The sequence below is a fragment of the Dipodomys ordii genome, unplaced genomic scaffold (genome assembly GCF_000151885.1).
Source record: "Dipodomys ordii isolate 6190 unplaced genomic scaffold, Dord_2.0 Scaffold124, whole genome shotgun sequence".
Taxonomy (NCBI): Eukaryota; Metazoa; Chordata; class Mammalia; order Rodentia; family Heteromyidae; genus Dipodomys; species Dipodomys ordii.
Genome location: NW_012267340.1, coordinates 3873841 through 3893252, shown reverse-complemented (window position 1 = coordinate 3893252; position 19412 = coordinate 3873841). Strand labels below are relative to the sequence as shown.

Sequence of the window (19412 nt, the reverse complement as noted above, 5' to 3'; positions counted from 1 at the left end):
CCTGGGCATCCTTTATCCCTGCTTGGTTCTTACTGACTTAGAATCTACTTCCTTCAGGATGGAAGCATGGATTGCCATGCCAGGTTTAGGACTTCCACTCATTGTCCACTGCCCCTACCCTTCCTCCCTTTCACATTCTGATTGTCATGGCTTCTCCTCTAGTATGACAGCCCTCTGAGAATAAGGACTTCGTTCTTATGTCATGCTTATTTTATTCCTTTGTTGTTGTTGTTGTTGTTTGGGGGGGCGTCTGGTATGGGATTCGAACTCAAACTCATTCTCTGATGCTACAGATTTATTGGCAAGCACCCTACCACCAGAGCCATGCCTCCAGCCACAAAAGGGTTGATAATTCCTTCTTTGGTTTATTTGTTTGAGCCAGGCTTACTGAGGTATGGTTTGTATATAGTAATAGTCACCCTTTTAGGTGTGTTGTTGGTATGTTTGGACATTTGTAACACATAGAAATGTAGCCACCCCCAGGACCAAGATATAAAACAGTCCCCCATAATTCCAGATAGTTCCTCAGGTCCCCTTTACCATCAAGTACTGCCCAAAAAAGTCTTGACCCATCCCCTAGATTTTTGCATTTTCTATAATGTCATCACATAGCAGACAAGCTTTTCACATCCCACTTCTTCCATTTTATTTCACAGCAGAATTTTTGGAGACTAATGTTTCATGTGGTCCAGCTGCTGACCTTCTTTTATTGCTCACTGGCTGTCCATTATCCCAACACACTGTGATTTATTTGTGCCCTCACCAGTTGATGGGCATTTCATTTACAGGGTGTCAATATTCTGGATGAAGGGTCTGTGATGGTGTACATCTAAATCTGTTTGTGTAGTTTATGTTTTCATTCCTCGTGGAATAGAATTGGTAGAAGACAGAACTGCTGCATGTTTTCCACAGCGACTGCATTGTTGTGTGTGCTCACTAACACTGCGTGGAACTGCCGGTGGCTTCATGGGAACTTGGCCTTGTCAAGCATTCAAGTAGTGTTCTAGCATGTTGCATTGTGACTTTAGTGTACACATCCCTAGGCACCGTTGGAGGGGAACACACTTACCTTTCCATGTTATATTTTTCTATCATGTATTTATTTGGAGGTCATATCTGTCCAACTTTGGCTATTTCTTTACCAGATTGCCTGGTAAAGAAATATTATATTATTTATATTATTTATGCATGTTACTTACCATCAGTGTTTCATGTTTTGTGTGTAATATGCCTGGTGGCTCTAGATCCATGGCCTACCACGAAGCCATGTAGCACAATGAATCTGAAACTCCAGGCAAGCTCCTGGCTGAATGCTCTGTACACATTTCTAATGAATAGGCCCCTAGGCTTAATTAAAGGGAAAAAAAGATTAATTGTTTCTCCCAACAGCTGCAAATTATTTACATTGCATTTGTGTTGATGGCTAATAAAAGAGCAAAGGAGTGTGGGGACAGCCCAGGGTGGCTGTAATTCTTCCAGGGTCTATAATGAAGCACTGGTCTGAATGCCAAAGTGGGAGAAGAGATGAACCTCCTCCCCAGGCTCACCTTTGGTGGGCAGAACTGGGTGTGAGTCTGTCAGCAGAACTGGATCTTGGGGGTCAAGACCTGAGACCGGCTAGACCTATGTGTCCTGCCCTAACTAGACTACCTCTCAGTGGGGGTAAAAAGGACAAAAATGACAGTCCAGGGAGAGGCTGTCATTGGTTCTATTCTTAAATGACCTTTTACAGGAACCTCTGCAACAGTTACTCTTAATTCTATTATCTGTTGCTTTGCCATGCCTGCTGAAAACTATATCTATATCTATATATACACACATGTAAATTATATTACCTATTAAATAACAATGTGATTTATAATACATACATATAGATCAGAAGGGTGATGGCTCTGCTACCCTTAATTCTAGTCTCTAAACTTCTGATCTTCATCAGTGTCCTAACATAGTATTATAGTACCTGGTACCATAATACTCTCAATTCTGTAAGCTGTTGCTTTGCTATTGCAGTATGCTATATGCAGTATAATGCATGTTATATATCATAATGCATATACATATATGAGTATATTTGTGCATGCTTTTTGGATATCCTAACTTAACCAGTCAAAACATTAGCTTTTGGTTTCTTCACTTATTAATTACCGTGTGGTTGTCTTTGGGAACTCACACCTTGGGGAAGCTCTTTCTTCATTGTCTTTATGATGATCACACCTACCTCACAAGTTGCTGTGAATGGCATTAGGTATGTGACCGCATCTCTGAAACTGTGAAAGCAGCTTGTGAGGGAGCTGGCATCAGAACAACTTTGAGTTTCCAGGACTCATGCTAAGCTTATTTTAGGATTTGTTTGTTTTATTGTGAGACTGGAGATCAAACCCAGGACCTCACACATGCTTGGCAAGTGCTTCATCATTGAGCTACATCCTTGTTATTTCATTTTTAAAGCTTTTACTTTGCACTCAGACTTCTGTGAAAGTATGTGAGGTTTTAAAAGAATCCAAGAAACTCATAGTTGAGTAACCAGGTTAATACTTTAGAAAGTTTACTCTTTTTTAATGTTTTATAAAAGTGATGTACATAGGGGTTACAGTTCCATAAGTTAGGTCATGAGTATGTTTTCAGTTTTTTGGACAATGTCACCCAATTTTCCCCTCCTGTTCCCACTCACAAGTTGTATATAGTTGGTTTTCCAAATAATGGCTTGTGAGTACCACTGCTGCATTTGTCTATCCTTTGTCCCCTCTATTTTGTACCTCCTTGCCCTCCCAAAGACAGATAAACTAGGCAAACAGAAATCAAACAAAAATGACAAAGAAAAAAACCTCTTGTTTCTATTTCCTAGATTCATACTGATAAACATTATTTTATATGATCACAGGTACATAGGTATCGCACCTTTGTGCTCCTCCCCTAGGAGTATCATCCTTTGGTCTCACTGTGTGTGAATGCCTAGAGTCCTGAAAGATCACTCTTCATGCTAGTATAGAGTTAATTTAATTCTCTAACCACCATTAATACCTCTGGGCAATCAATGCCTATGGGCAAAATTTGTTGTACACACACACATACACATACACACATAAGCAAAATGTACTAGTAACTCTTAAATATGGATCCAGTTATACTGAAATCAGAAATCCCACTACATATACACATAATCTGCGAATTTATTGATCAATAATGGATTGTGAAATAGCTGTTAATAGATACTAATGTTTGAAATTTTAAGTTTTAAAATATTACTATTTCCCTACACTGGGCATTCTGAAGTAGCAATAATGGAATTTTGGTGAAGTAGAGGATTCGTATTTTATAGACAGAATTGTGGGTTTGTTTTTTTTTGGGGGGGGGTCTGGTTGTGGGCCTGAACTCTGGGCCTGGGTGCTGTCCCTCAGCTCTTCAGCTTAAGGCTAGCACTCTACCACTTGAGCCACAGCACCACTTGCAGTTTTTTCTGCTTAGGTGGTGCTGAGGAATCGAACCCAGGGCCTCATGCATGCAAGGCAAGCACTCTACTACTGACCCACCTTCCCAGCCCTGTGTTAGGTATTGATGCTGCCTTTTACCTTGTGTGTGAATTATTAGGGTGAGTTGCTGAACCCCTGTCTAGATATAAAATGGGCTAGCCTGCTGTGTGTTCTTCCTTAGGGTGGTGAGAGCCTGTGATTGGGCAAAATTATACGATGCTAACACTATGCATTCATACGATGACCTTCTGTTTTCTGTTCTTTCTAGTCAACAAACACAAGCCATGGATTGAGACATCATACCATGGAGTTATAACTGAGAACAACGACACAGTCATTCTGGATCCACCCCTAGTAGCCCTGGATAAAGATGCACCAGTTCCTTTCGCAGGTAAGATGATGACTTAGCGTGAATGGATTCCACTCATTCTGAAGTCACGCTTCACGTGAAACCTCCATCTACACAGCGCAGGTAGGGCTTTGAAAATGGGCCATCGTCACCCCATGTGTGTCTGGAGCAACCAGTGGTGGTAACGCTGAATACCTGTGACTTCAGGGGTCTATTCTGCATCTGCATATGGTGGTTTTCTTTATTTCTTCTTCTGCTGAGAGGTGGTGAATTGCTAAGTGACCCTTCACAATTTGAAGAAATTCAATTAGTGAAGTCAGTAGGGGGATTTTTTTTTTATCCTTAGAGCGAGAATCCACTGAGGTGATAAACGTATGGTCATTCTCGCCACCCCCCCACCATCTCCACCATCCCTGATACCCACATATTATGGATATGTAGATACTTGTGGCTTAGTATATTGGGAAGAGAAAGGGGAAAGAAGAAGGAATCAAGAAGTAGATGGCAACAGTAGGACAAGGTCCTGTCTTTCAGCTTAAATGTGTGTGTGTCTTTGAGCAGGGAAATTCAAAGGAAAAGTACCTTTGCCTTCCATTTCTGTTGGAGAGAGAGGTTTCTCACTGTTATCCAGATGACTGACCTTCTGTGAGGGCTAGGCCCTGCAAGGCTATATAGGGATACTACCATGTCCCACGTTTCCGTGGATTTGAGCAGGGACAAGGTGACAGGCACTGTCAGAGGCACAAGGGATTGGACCAAGAATTTCTGAAGATGCCTGCATCGTGAGTAATGTCGTTACCATTTTATAACTGTCAGGAGAAAGACAGGAAATTTAATGAAGGTTTTCAAGACTTCTAGAAGATTGCTTTATGATAGATGGGTGCCAGGCAGACGTTTTCGCCATGGCGAAGTCTATTTTTTCTGACAGTTTGTCTGCTAGTTGGGCAAGGAAAAATTGGTTCTTTTGCACGTATAAAGCGATAAGCACCGTGAGGGCCCTTTATCCATTATGGAACATTATAAAGTCAGGAGTGATGGGGGCGGGTTGTTAAAGCCAGCACTAGGTGAAGATGAATCCAACAGCAGTCTTGCAGAACGTGGGGGAGATGCTCTCCACTCCCAGAAGAAGGTTTTATCTTTACTTCATGGAGAATGGTAACCACCAAGGGGATCTCGCTGTGGCTTGCATGGTGCTTAGAGTTGGGGTATTTCCATACAACTTCCAAACATCCCCCAAAGTCCCAGTTCAACTAACCCTCACTTTAGGAGGGGAAATCCTAGGCCATATATCCCCCATGACATGATGTACCTTCCCCAAACCTTCTTAGCCAGTCTGGGAAAAAGCTAGTACAGTGTTGGGATGAACTGGCAATTCTTAGGAATGTGTAGAAACCAGAAACCAGAGTTGTTTTTTGTTTTTTTTTTTGTCAGTCATTGGGCCTGAACTCTGGGCCTGGGCGCTGTCTCTGAGCTCTTCAGCTCAAGGCTAGCTTTCTACCACTTGAGCCATAGCACCATTTCTGGCTTTTTCTGCTTTTGTGGTGCTGAGGATTGGAACCCAGGGCCTCATGCGTACGAGGCAGGCACTCTACCACTGAGCCACCTTCCCAGCTCCAGAAACCAGAGTTTTTAAGCAAATATGATGTTTGGGCCATGGAAATGCTTACATTGGCAGGCACTGTGTACTGTTTTTTTTTCTGTTTTTTTTTTTTAAGTAGACTTGATATTTAGAAAGTTAGCAATTCGAAATAAGACCTGGGATACTGATCGGCTTTGATGAGTCAGATCTCAATAAAGAGGTGAGTCATGGAGGTACTCACTTTTTTTTTTTTGAGACAGTCTGTCTATGTAGCCATGACTGGCCTTCTGTGCTCTTCCTGCCTCAGCATATCTTTATAGACATGGCTTATGCCAGCCACACCTGGCTGGGCTTCCCTCTTGTGAAATTTTGTTGATTGTACAGAATAATGAATTTCATCCTAACAGTTTAGTGGGTGTATACAGTGTATTCCAATCAGATTTGCCTCACCATCCTCCTCTCTTGTCCCCTTCTCTGCCCTCCTAGTGGTGCTACCTTCCTCCCCAAAAGTCCTCCTTTTACTTATTTTACTTTAAAAAAAATCTAGATTCTACATAAGAGAGAAAACATGTAATACTTGGATATTAGAATCTGCAGAATCTGGTTTATTTGTCTTAACCATGATGCTTTCCATTTTTTCTGCAAATGACATAATTTCATTCTTCTTTATGGCTGAATAATACACCATTGTGTATATACCACATTTTCTTCTTTTATTGAGGGGCACCTAGGTTGAGTTCATAACTTAGCTATTGTGAATAATGGTACAATAAATGTGAGTGTCCAGATATCTCTATTGTGTGTGGACTCTGGGTTCTTCAAGTATGTGCCCAGGAATGGTATAGCAAGGATCTAAATGAGACTACTATTTTTAGTTGTTTGAAGAATTTCCATACTGATTTCCACTGGCTGCATTGATTTACATTCCATATATACCACATAAACCCCACCCAACCTCCTTTATCTCTGGAATTTGTTTGATGATAACTACTCTGACTTAAGTTAGATAGAATCCAGGTGTTTTGCTTTGCATTTCCTTAATGGAGTGAACATTTTTAATATATTTGTGGACCATCTGTACTTGTTCATCTGAACGAACACAGTTTACAGGATTTGCCCTTTTGATTGGATTTTTTTGTTCTTAATTTATTTTGAATTCTTTATAGATTATGGATATTAATCCCATTCAGAAGAATAGCTGGCAAAGATTTTCTCCCTGTCTGGAGTGGGGCTGTCTTTTCATGCTGAGAGTTGTTTCCTTTGCTGTGCAGAGCTTTTCAGGCTTATATTCGATGCAATCCCATTTGTCAACTCCTGTTGTTATTTCCTAAGCTATTGAAGACTTATTCAGAAAGTTGTTTCTTGTGTCTGTATCCTGGAGTTTATTCCTTCTGTTTTCCTGTAGAAGTTTCAGACTTTCGTGTCTTACATGAAGGTGTTTGATCATTTTTATTTGATTTCTATGCAGAATGAGAGATAAGAGATCTCACTTCAGTCTTGTACATCACCATTGTTCACATCACCATTAGTTAGTGAGGCTATCATCTTTTCCAATGTATGTTTTTTGCACTTTTCTCAACAATCAGAGGGCCGTGGTGGTGCTGGGTTGGTTTCCCTCTTTAGATCAAGTGTGTGCTCCTGCCTCTCTCAGTCCTTGCTCTCACAGCTGGGTTCAGAAGCCTTTCTTGCAAGCACAACCTCTCATTCAACTTGCCATCAGATACTTGACCTCACTCTCAGACATCACAGAGACATTTAATGATGCAGGAATGGGAAGTAAACAAGTACCATTAAGGCATCTCAGGGTAGTGAGGCAATCACTTTATGAGATAAAGAATATGCCTGACTATTCATCATGTCTAGCCCTGATGCAGCTTCTGTTCTCCTCCATTAGTGAGCAGGAAAACCAATGCCTACAGTAAAGCTAGCTACAAGCTCTGGAATATACGGACCTGCAGAGAAAAAATTTATATATATATATATATATATATATATATATATATGTGTGTGTGTGTGTGTGTGTGTGTGTGTGTGTGTATATATATATATATTTCAAACAAATCTGATTATTTGACAGTTTGTATTTATGAAAGATTACCTGATTTACATGGTAGGGCTGAGAAACAATTTTGAATTTTCACACTGAGATTTCACTAAAGTCTTTCCTAGGTCATGAACCCATCAAGTGCTTTTTAAATTTGAATTTGTGTTCTAACCCATAGATATGTCCACAGTTGTTCAGACAGGTTTTGAAACTAAGATTTGCTTTCATGCCAAGTCCTAAGTAGTTATTTCTAACTAAAGACAATTTCTATGCTCCACCTGTTATTTGCAGCTGCCTTAAAAAAAATCTAGCTTAATGCATCAAAATATAATCTGCCGAGCTCGTAAGAGTTTTTAAAAAGAGCTTTTTTTTAGAATGGCCAAAGATATTTTTCTCAGTGTTATTTATGATCCGCTCTCAGACAGGACACAGGCACTAGCCATCCATCCATGCCGTGGGCGTTTATTTTAAAACATTTATCTTAAAAAGAAAATACTGAAGATTTATTTCAGATCCCTATCATTCTCATAAAATTGAAAAATTCATATCTACCAGCTCTATCACTTCTCTAAGTCAACTGAAGCTTTTAGTCTTCCCTTATCAACTGCTTGTGCATCATGGGTCACTTTCCCAGCCCTTTCCCTGAGTCTTTATTTCCAATTTAGGCCATGAAGTGAGCTACAAGCACTGTGGAAAATTATTCTGTCTCTACCATTTTTGCTGGGTCTTATTACTCTTCTCTTCCCTATCCTTTTACAGTGTTTTTTAAAGGAAAAATATCTTATACATAGATTCTGCTAAAATATCATTTAGAACCATGCAATCTCAACTAATTTTTATCTAAGTAAAAACCATTAGCTGGGGAACCAAAGACTCATGCCTGTAATCCCTAGCTACTCAGGAGGCCGAGATCTGAGGATCACAGTTGGAAGCCAGCTTGGACTGACAAAACTGAGAGACATTTATCTCCAGTTAACTAGCAAAAGGCCAGTATTGAGGATGTTGCTCAAATGATAAAGATGCCAGCCTTGAACAGGAAAGCCTAAGCAAGAGCATGAGGCCCTGAGTTCAAGCCCCAGTATAGTCACACAGAAGTTGGAAGAAGAGGAGGTGGGAGGGAGGGAGGGAGGGAGGGAGGGAAGGAAAAATAAAAATTATGACCATTGATTATATAAAACATAGTAAAGCTCAGAAAGAAGCACAGAGTATATATTTTCTTGCCAGTCATAACAATTAACTAGATTTCCTTCATTTTCCTACTTTTCTATAATATTTTGTCATTTTTCTACTCTTACCTTTTTCCCAAAATTGAAATCATACCTCCTATTCAATATAAATTTCTGTTACCAGATGCCTGTCACAGTGTTGGATTGGCTTAATATAATCTGATTAAATTCTATGAATAATACTATAAATAAGAAATTAATATTGAAATAATGACTATATAATTTTACTAATTTTTCTCCTAAAAATGGATATGTGGCTAAATGTTTTTCTACTTCATGAACATTCTGTAATTTACCATTCTCCTTTACCAAGACACAATTTACCTGTTTCTAACTCTTTTTTAATGGTGAGCTCAGGTCTATATTTCAGATTCTATTTCTTTGGATGTGTGTTTATAACTGGAGCTAATTGGTCAGACAGTCTCATGTTCCTGAAATGGAGTAAACCACTTTCCAGAAAAGCTGTATGAGTTTGCAGTTCTATTCACATGTTAGAGTGAGTCCCCATCTGACTCACAAGTAGTAACTTAGTGACAGTATGGTGGCATGGCTAGTTAGAGTCACTTTACTGCCATCATCTCTATAAAACAATAGAACTTTCCAGGATGCTGAGAATGAGCAACTGGCACTGAGATGGGTGAGGATAGCCACTGAACTTCTTTCCTTCTATAGATCTCTCTCACATTGCTTTGGGGTCTCTGTTTCACCTGAGCAGCCAAATCACAGTAAAACTTCAGTCTCAAGCCCAGAATCTGAGCCCTGTAGACTTGACCTTCTTAGTGAATCTGATACAGACAATTCCTTGAGTAATAATGAAATCCTCTCCACCTCATGGGGAAAAAAATGATAATGAAAGGAAGCTGGGCACACCATGAACTTATTAATTTCTACATATGCCCCACTGAGGCCTGTTAGGACACTGTGGAGACTTTTAAATTTGAAGGGAATTAGATTACCTTTCACGGATAATAGAAGTGCTCATTTGTCTACATTGGGCCAGTCTGGACTTGTCTTTTGTAAGGACAAAGCAGCAGAGAATGATCGGGCATAATTGGCTGGCTTCTTAGGCTGGGTGAGACTCTAAAGGTTGCCCTGAAAATTGTCTGGGACATGATTTGTCCTGGTTTGATTAGGTTGGTTACAGTGTTGGTTTGCAGCAGAGCTGCTCTTTCCTGCTTGGTTTACTCTGGTTGTCTTCCTGTTCTGCTAAGCATCTGCCTGTGGGCCTGCCTCCATAACCCAGCATAGTGTCGCATGTTGGGAAGGAAAGCAGAAGCTGTGAATAGTCACAGGTTTTTAAAAATTTTAATTTTCAACTTTTTGGGGGAGGTGCCAGTACTGGGGCTCGAACTCAGGGCCTTAGCTTTTTCACTCAAGGCTAGAGCTCTACCTCTTAAAGCTATACTTCCATATCTTTCATATATTGGAGATAAGAGTCTCATGGACTTATCTGCCATGGCTGGCTTTGAACTGTGATCCTGAGCCTCCTGAGTAGCTAGGATGACAGACATGAGCCACTGATGCCCAACCAACATTTTTTAAATTAACATTTAAAATTGTCAGTTGCAGTTGCTAAACATTGTCTTGTGATGATATTTGAAGTCTATAGATAATTAATGTGGAATGGTTAAATATAGCTAATTAGCAAATGCATTGATTTTACATATTTTGTTGAGGACATACTATTTACTCTCCTTATATTTTGTCAAGGGGTTTTCTTCTTGTTTTTTTCAGCCATGGGGCTTGAACTCAGGACTCAGGCACTGTTCTGAGCTTTTGTGCTCAAGGCTGTACTCTATCACTTTGAGCCATAGCTCTATTTCTGGTTTTCCAGTGGTTCATTGGAGATAAGAGTCTCACAGACTTTTCTGCCCATGCTGGCTTTGAACCATAATCCTCAGATCTCAGCCCCCTGAGTAGCTACGATTATAGGCATGAGCTACTGCCTGCTGGCTCTTAGGAATATAACATCGCATCATTAACTAAAGTCAGCTTGAATGTTGTTCTTCATGTCTACCTATAATTATGGGTCATCTGGTCACTATCTCCTCACCTCAGCCTCTTGCAACCACAGCTATGTGCTCTATTTCTCTAAGATCAACTTGTTTATATTTCCAGATGAGTGAGATCATACAGTATTTGTCTTTCTGTACCTGGCTGAACTTACCATATATTCATGATTTTACATTAAGGCTATTACAAGCTGTACAGTCTCAGAGAGGTTACTAAACCCCTCTAAGGGAGGAATTTGGGGGTACAGTAATCAGAAGGCTTACTCCTGGGACTAATACAAGAATTAAATAAGATATTAATGCAGAGTGCCTGAAACCCTCTCTGGCAGCCAGAAGATGCCCAATAAATCATAGTTTTGATAGTCAAAGCCATGATAATAATGAGCATCATCATTGCAATTGTAATTCTTGTTATTATCCATGAGCCACAAGTGTTTACTTCCTTTTAAGTTGATTATAATGGTGTGATTATAATATGTGATGATGATGATGATGATAAAAACAAAGAAAACAAAAGTCTGGAGTTTGTTCTAATGCTTGTTGTAGTCACTTGAATCATCAGGCCCTGCTGCCTTGATCACTTGGTTAGGCAGTGGAGAGGGACAGTTGGTTAAATAAAGGGTGAGAAAGTCCTTTGAAAACTGTGTGTATCTCTATAAACAGATATCCATAAGATTCTATCCATAATTTACTGTTGTGGAAGAATCTTTCTCTTTCAAGGTATGTTTTCAGACTATTACAAGCCATTCACCCTTTTATTGTACACAGACACAGACACACACACAGACACACACACACACAGACACAGACACAGACACAGACACACACACACACACACACACACACACACACACACACACAGTGACATTCAATCTTCAACTTGTGGGAAAGGAAAGTCAGCTATTCTGATCCTGTTTTGCAAACAAGATATTAAATTTTGTGACCTCCTCAAGTTCGCCTTGTGGGTGTAAACCGGTCTGGTCACTCAGTCGAGACCTTTGTCTCCAGGTTTTGCTACATTCTCTTTCCTCTGCCAGTTGTCCAGCTTCCTCCCATTGGCCAGAGGACATACACATAACACCTAAAGATAGCATCGCCACCACTCATGCAGTTTCCCATCTTTAACTTCTCTTTCCATTGTTCTGATCGTGTCAAGGAGAAAGGTGCAGTCTGGGAGGTTCTTTTCTACCTCTCAGCTATTTGCTAACCTCTCTTTTTGACAAAGTGGGAGGAGAAAGCTTTATCACAAAGCCTCCTCTGTACAGTACCTCAGTTGAATCTTAATGCTCTGTTGTATTTTTTTATTTAGGTCACTTTCTATTGGAGGCCGATATTCCTGGGTATTCATTTTAGGCACTTTATTCTTCTTAAATTCATTTGAGTTTTTTTAAAAAATTCCATTGTAAAGACAAATGTAAGTAAATAAGTTCTCAGGAAGATTATGGTCAGATGACAGGTGTCTTTGAGTGAGCACCATGCGTGACATGCTATAGAACAGCCATCCCAGGAGTGAGCTCCCTTAGTACCCTCAGGACCACAAGCTGGGGAACAGTCTGTCTTCAGTCCAGAACTGGTAACAGCAGAGCCACTCTCCCAGCCTCATAGTAGATATAAAGATTTCCCCTGGTATCTAAGCTGGTTTATTTGAGGTCTTTCAAGAGCAACAGCCAGCAGTGTCACTGGGCGTCTTCTTCCCTCTCTGAGCAGTCACTGGCCTCAGCCATAGGCAAAGCTTTAGCTTTCTTGGTAGAGAATTGTTTCCAGACATGTCTGACATCCACCATCAAGGCTACTTATTCAGATCTCCCAATACTGGGAACTAGAAAATGTCAGAAAAACAATGTGAGCTAATGTCTGTTCATCTGAGTACATGTGAAACTCCCTTTAAAACCCACCCATTTCTCCTAAATCTCCGATCAGCTTGTTTCCATTCATATAGATACTTACAGTATCTATATAGATACTTACAGTACTTATGGTTCTGAGTCTTTTCTTTTTCAGTGTCCATACGCATTTTCTAAAGTAAGAAAGTTATTAAAAATATACCAAAATAACTATGCATCACCATTCCCCTGTTTGGAGATTCTTAAGGTTATTTTCAATAGTATTCCATTAAAAAAATCACAATTCTTCTATGGTCAATAATGTGACCAATTTTTAAAATGTTGTTATTAAGTACTTGTACAAAGAGGTTCCAGAAGTCAGGATATGAGTACAGTGCATCTTAATTGTTGCCACCCCTTCCATCATTTCCCCCCGTTCTCCCCCAACTCCAAGGCTCACATCCCTACCCTCAAGTTATATTAAACAAGCAGAGTAATCAGGTTTTACTTTGCAGTTTAGTTCTCAGATAGTAAATAAAAACAGGCCCGCCTTTAAAAAAATTTTCAGTGATAGATTGACAATATGTCCACAAATGGTTTTTATTGGTGTGACATGTGATTGCTGATGGGATTCAGATTAGATGAAGAGGACAATTCCCACTCCTGTCTGAGCCTGCAGGGGTGTGCTCAGTCCCTACACCCTCAGACTCCCTCTCCATGACAAAGCGACCCTCACTATCAGACCTGGCTCCCATCCTGGAGTTGCCAATTGCAGCAGTGAGTGACTTCAGCATTCTAAAAGTGAAACAGAAGCTGCTTTAAAGCTGAAAATAGTTGAGGCCGAGAGGACAGCTAATAATAAGAGACACTTAGCCAGAAGACCTGGTCAGGGTGATCTGTGAGAAGGTGAGAATAGAAGGTCCAGCTGGAGTCTCCCAGGAGAAGCAGGGTCTTTGTCATGGCCACACCTGTGGGGCTGGTTCTATAGATGGTGGATGGCTCTGTGAGACTTGCTTAGGGAAGCAAGCCAGGGTGCATCCATCACTGTGAAATTAAAGTACTTCTTTGGCTCTGCTCCTGCTCGCTTTCCCTCTCTCCCTCTCTCCCTCTCCTGCCAGGTTGGCAGCATTCAGCCTTGACAGTGATTGAGAAGGGATGTGGAGGACTGCTCAGACCCTGTCCACAAGAGACACCACTTTTATTCCAGTCATTCATCTTCACGAGTCTTACTCTGTTTTTGTCTCTGCTGGTGGCCATCAGCTCCGGGGGCCTCAGCTCTACCAGGGTGGTCTAGAATCCTTGAGCTCTAGAATGGAGACTATGAAGCCCTTGCTTTGCTGAGAAGAGAAAGCAAACAATAATAACAAAGCACATTTCTCCTGGTGTGAAGCTCTCCATGCCTCACTAGGGTGCAGATATGACAATATGAAGCTGCCCACATTCTTTGTATGTTTGGGGTCTTTGTCCTAAGTCTTTCTTTCATCTAGCAAATCCTGCCAAATCTCCCCTCTTGTGAAATTATCCTCTGTCCTTTTCCACCAGTAATTTGCTCCCAGAGTCCCTGAAGCTGTCAGTCTGCATAGCCTCTGTCACGTGTGTGTGTGTGTGTGTGTGTGTGTGTGTGTGTGTATGTTACTGTTTGTTTTGCATTATTTTATGTGTCTTTACTATGTGGCAACTCTACCTTGGTGAGTTGTCAATGGCCTGGAAGATTCCATTCTCCATGACATGCCTATCCTCTGTGGAGTCCCCTTCATGGGGATGTGGCTGGAGAGGGGTGGCTGATAGCCGTGTTAGATCTATGTAGTGAGTAGAGGTAGACTCAAGGATTGAAAGGGGTAAAGAGCAAAGCAGACAGGGCTTTCCCCAAGGGGCTGCCTAGAGGAGGAGCTCAGAGCCAGAGAACAGGGGAAGGGGAACTAGAGCAGGTGGGAATCAGACCAGGAGGGGGTGATGGCAAAAGTCCCAGGCAAACACCCACAGCCAGGCTGGGCTCCGTGGTCCTGACTGCTGATAGGCTGTGAGAGAAGGAACTGGCAGGCACTTCCATACGGATTCCCCAGTCACCCTAACCAGAGTTCTGAAATGCTCACAAGGAAACAATGCTCCAGGCCAAATCGTGTTTACAGGATTACCAGTGGCTATCCACAGGGCTCTTCTCCATCAATAAAGTTAAAGAAAAAGATGCACTCTCCTGGTTTGCCTGGGAACAAAGATGGCTTTCCTCTGGGATAGATGACATGACATTCTGTGCTACATCTAGGAAGGTCCTGGTAGACCAGAGCGAATTGGTCAGCCCTAACAGAAGAGATGGAAAGCCCCAGGGTAAAAAAAAAGGCTTGAGCACTGGCACTGGAAAATCGCTTTGGAGAAGCCTTTGAACGTAGAGATTTCCAGTTTTCTGGGACCCTGAGTTAATGACAGCCCTAGACTCAAACAAGATGAAAATGAGCAATGAAGTGAGAAATAACAGCAAGACTGCAGCCAGCCCGGCACAACTGCACAGTGGACGCAGGTGCTCCTTCTCACAGATGGACCCTGCTCTACTCCACAGCACTCCATCTGGCAAAGTGCTGAAATAGGTGGATTTCAGCTCTAACACTTCTCCTCAGTCCTGCAGCCTTGCCTCCAAAACAACTCACACAAGGCAGCAATGAAGATTAGATAACCATTAGCGTTACTCCCTTCCAGACACAATCACCACGCCATTTAATGTTCACAACAGCTCTCTGAAAATAGGCACTATCATTTTCTCTATCTTATAGAAGGAGAGACTGAGGTTAAACCAGATTATAAAGTTTGCCTGGAAACACAGTAGTAAGGAAGTAAGTCTAACCCGGATGTCTCACTTAAGTCCTATCCCTGCAACAGCCATACCCAAACTTTGGAGCATACCTATGCTTTTGGAACAGGTTAGACCTCAGCCATCCAGTCTCTCTGCATAGCCTGTACATTGATTGGGCAGCTCTGCTTACCTGAGTCAGGCTCAAGGGACCCTCAATGGGTGGTCAGTGCATGGGATGTCAGCACAGGTGGGTTTGGGGTATCCCTGGCTGGGTTGTCGCTGTTCTCTTGCAGGTATTCTTTTGGCAAGCTAACCTGAACATGTTCCGGTCAGGATTGTGGAGAGGCAAAAAGTTCAGGGATGTATACAATCTGTTTTTTGAGCAGCTTTGACAAGTTCGTTCTAGCTTGCTAGTCTGAAGCAAGCTCTATGGCCACTCCCAGAGTGAGTATGGACTGGGTCGGCGAGGGGGATGTGGAGGATGGCATTAGAATCATCAAGATAATACTTCATGACAGCCTCCCTGTAAGCAGCAATCATTCTTGTCCCTTCCTCATGCAAAACATGCTCATGCCCACCCAGTTGTAACCAGTCACAGCTTGAAGCCCAAGGTCTTCATAAGTCTTACCAGGACCAGACCAGAGAGTTGTGAAATGAAGTGTTAGCTTCCCACCCATTATTGCCATGGGGAGGAACATCTCAAGAAATACGAATTCCAGTGGGAAAAGGGAAGGTATGCCAGCCACTTGCAATCCTGATATCCTGCTAGGAAAATAATGTGGTCTTCTTCTGAGGGTGATTCTGCTCCTCAGTGGGGCTCCTCATCCATTGTTCTATATTATTCCCATGAGGCAGTCCTCTCTCTTGCCATCACTTGGCTCTGCTCTCCCTCAAGTATGGTAGACGCAGCTTGAGTTGCCATGATTCTCCCACAGTCCAGACACTGGGACTTAGTCTCTGAAGGAAGCTGTTCGATTCCATTCTCTCCATCTCAAGCTCAGAATCTCTGTAGCCTCTGTGAAAGGCAGTAGGGCAAAACTTTGAACACCAAAGTCAGGTCTCTTGTACGATAAGTCAGAAAAATACAGTATTTTTTGTTCTATTAGAAAAACAATACAGAGATTACAGGCACCTCCAAACCGGAATATGAAGGACTCTATGCTGTGACTGACCGACAAATATGATACAAATATGTTGATGGTATTTTAAAAATCATTTACTGCTCCTGTTGGCCAAATTCCAAGCCATATGACCCAACTTCTCTGCCCAACTGTGATTGGACCTGGGGTAGGCACCTGATTCTTAGTGGCCAAAATAATAGTAACCTATGATTTACTACCTGGATTGACAAGATTAAAGAGGATGATTGGCTTCCTGTGAATGCTGAGGGGGAAAAGCAACTGGGTTGCAAATGAGGCTGCTGTGAGCACTTGCTCAGGAGAGAGAAGGGAGGTCAGAGGAATCTCCAAGTGAGAGGACGCCTCCTCCTGGCCCTTAGGTACTAGGTTCAAGGTATTGTCACAGAAAAGAATTTTAGGACACATTGAAGGAGAGGCTGGGAATGTTTGTCAGTAAAACAGAAGGAAAGAACACACCCACATGTTGGTGCCAACAACCCTGAAAAAGAGATTCAGAGACTGCTCTAATGTCATGTGAAGAAGAGGGTAGAAGGTAAAGGCTTTCCTTGTTCTGGATACCTGGTGCATTTGATCATTCTTGTTGACATTATCAGCGGGCCAGAGGTCACAGCTCTGGTCATTTCACTCCGTTTGTGTCATTGTGACATAGATGTGTGTTTCATGGGGCTCATCAGCTGTTCCTTTAAAGCCACATTTTTTGCCAGAAGATAATTTCTCCTTCACAAGCACTTTCTTGATCAGAAGAATCATTCTAACAAATGTTTTGCTCTCAGGATATGTGTCTTGCATTAAGATATACTTGTTCTGTACTCACACTGTAATAATCATTTGAGTGAGTGGGTAAGGTCAGAGGGAGAGAGATGTTTGGTAATTATATATTGCAGTGCAGGGAGTGGGTGGGAAACTCGAGGAAAGTAGAGCTTCTGCACCATCAATCAAGCTTCTCATTCATATGTCACTTCTGAATTCCTGGCCCCTGTACCTCTCTCCTTATGTCTCCTTGTCTATCCTGCCTCAGTCCTAAAAACATGGAGGTCAAGTCATTTCCTTAAGCCACCCTCATCTGTCTCTGCACCTGGAAACCAAAGAGGCAGGGGGGAGAAGGTCTAGTAAAAAAAAATCACTTATTAACATCACTGTACGGACATGCCCTCAGGGGAGGGGTCTGGGGCATCATCTACGACAAAAGACAGGGTCTGATAAAGCTCAGAGAAAACTGAGCTAGGAATTTGAGAACCCTGAGGAAATCCTCTTAAAATGTTGTAACCGGTGATCATCCCCACGAAATCGATGATGATTGAAAACCAGCTCCGACTGCCAGTAATTGAACATTTAATGGCCAAGATTAAACAAGTTAATACCCATTCAAATCCCTTCTCCAGAATCCATTCTGTGGTTTGTACTTGAGTGGCCATATTGAATAGGCCAGGAACCGGAGGCCACCACAAATATTAATAATGAACATGAGTTTGTAAGGTCAGTGGTTTTACTTTAATAGGAGTGTGTGGCTTGTGAATTGCAAGACCTAAATGTCTTAGACTTATTTGAGATTCCTCAACAAAGGACAGGAGTACAAGCAGGCATTTATGGTTTGTTCTATTTGGCAGAATGCTTGGGGTGAGATCGCTGAATACCTTGGCTTGAGTTCAGGGCTCAATTTTATTATCTTGTAGCTGCCTGTAATCGCAGACATGGCATCAAAGGCCAGCTGTCCCTCATGAACCTTGACAGTCTATATAAACTAATTACTTTTTTTTATGAGCCATCCTTTCAGAGGTTTGAAAAGAGGGCCTTTTAAGCCCTTTACAAACTTTTAAAAAATTATTATTATTTATCTAAGTTCCAGCTGAGGGCTTTGGTAAATGGCATCTCTTGAAATGCCCGGGTTGGCAAATACAGCCGTGAACTTCATTAAAGTGCAATATTCTACATTTTTAAAGTGGAAATATGGACAAGACACTTTCTATGCAGTAATGTCATAAGTAGAGCAATAGGAAGAATAAGAAAGACTTTTGGGAAGAGTGGGCACAGAGCCAATACCCATCTCCCGGCCCCCAGAAGAGGCTGTAGATCTCAATCCACTGCACAAAGACCACTCCTGAGCCCTTCCCTTGTTTCTGCCTCTCCCTTGAAGTTGCCAGTATGGCAAGCTACCAGCTACAGCAGAGTGCAGCCTGCCCCTCGGCCGTCTCCTTGGGTCATCCCTCCTGGCCACTGTTCTCCATTTCCTATGTATCTGCCACAGGGCTGTCTGTCCCGTTCTGCTCACACTGCTGAAGCACACCAGCCTCAAAGGCAACACCTTTTTACCTTGTTGATCCAAGGTTGCTAAAAGGGACTTGATAGAACAGGCCCTACTCACCATTTCCAGAGAAGAAAGACAGGGGTAGGTTCTAGAAATCTCTCTGGACTCCTATTGGGTCTTCTGCTCCTATGGAATTGCAGCTAGTCAAACGTGGAGCAGGGATGCACTTGAACCATTCTTGTGTGTGAGGAAGCCTCAGTGAGAAAACCCTAGAATTGAACTCTCTATAACATAGTATGATCACAAACACATGTTCATTTGTTGTTACTAGTTTTTAAATGACTTCCCTAACACCCAGACCTTTTCCATTGCAAAACCTTGAAACCTTCAGAGGTATTTGGCAGCTCCTTATTTTTTCAGTTATGAATTTCAGCAGTGAATGGAGTTGACTTACTCAGCTAGGCAAAGGATGATAAATACTAATTGAATTTTACTTTCCAGAACCTTGCAGCTGGAGATAAGGAAGCTTAAAAACACGACAGAAACAAACAAATAGCAGCGCATAGTTTGTTTTCCTGCATGGGCAAATACAACCTTGACTGGCTTGCAAGCACTACTATTCTTCTCTAAATGTGAGAGGCCACAATCCCAGCTCACCATTGCCCACAGAGCACTCCCCACTACAAAGTGATTGCTCAGTGGCATTTGCAGTAGATTGCAGAGTAGAAAAGGAGCTTGCT

At 41.9% G+C, this 19412-nt stretch overlaps 1 protein-coding gene across 1 annotated transcript in view; it reads left to right on the top strand.

Annotated features, from left to right (window-relative positions):
• Clstn2 (calsyntenin 2) overlaps positions 1 to 19412 on the top strand; it is a gene marked incomplete at its 5' end in the record, with an annotated part of 372930 nt that overhangs the window by 179143 nt on the left and 174375 nt on the right. The window contains one exon of the mRNA XM_013029893.1: positions 3739 to 3861. Coding sequence (XP_012885347.1) covers positions 3739 to 3861 — 123 coding nt within the window. The remainder of the gene's footprint in view (positions 1 to 3738; positions 3862 to 19412) is intronic.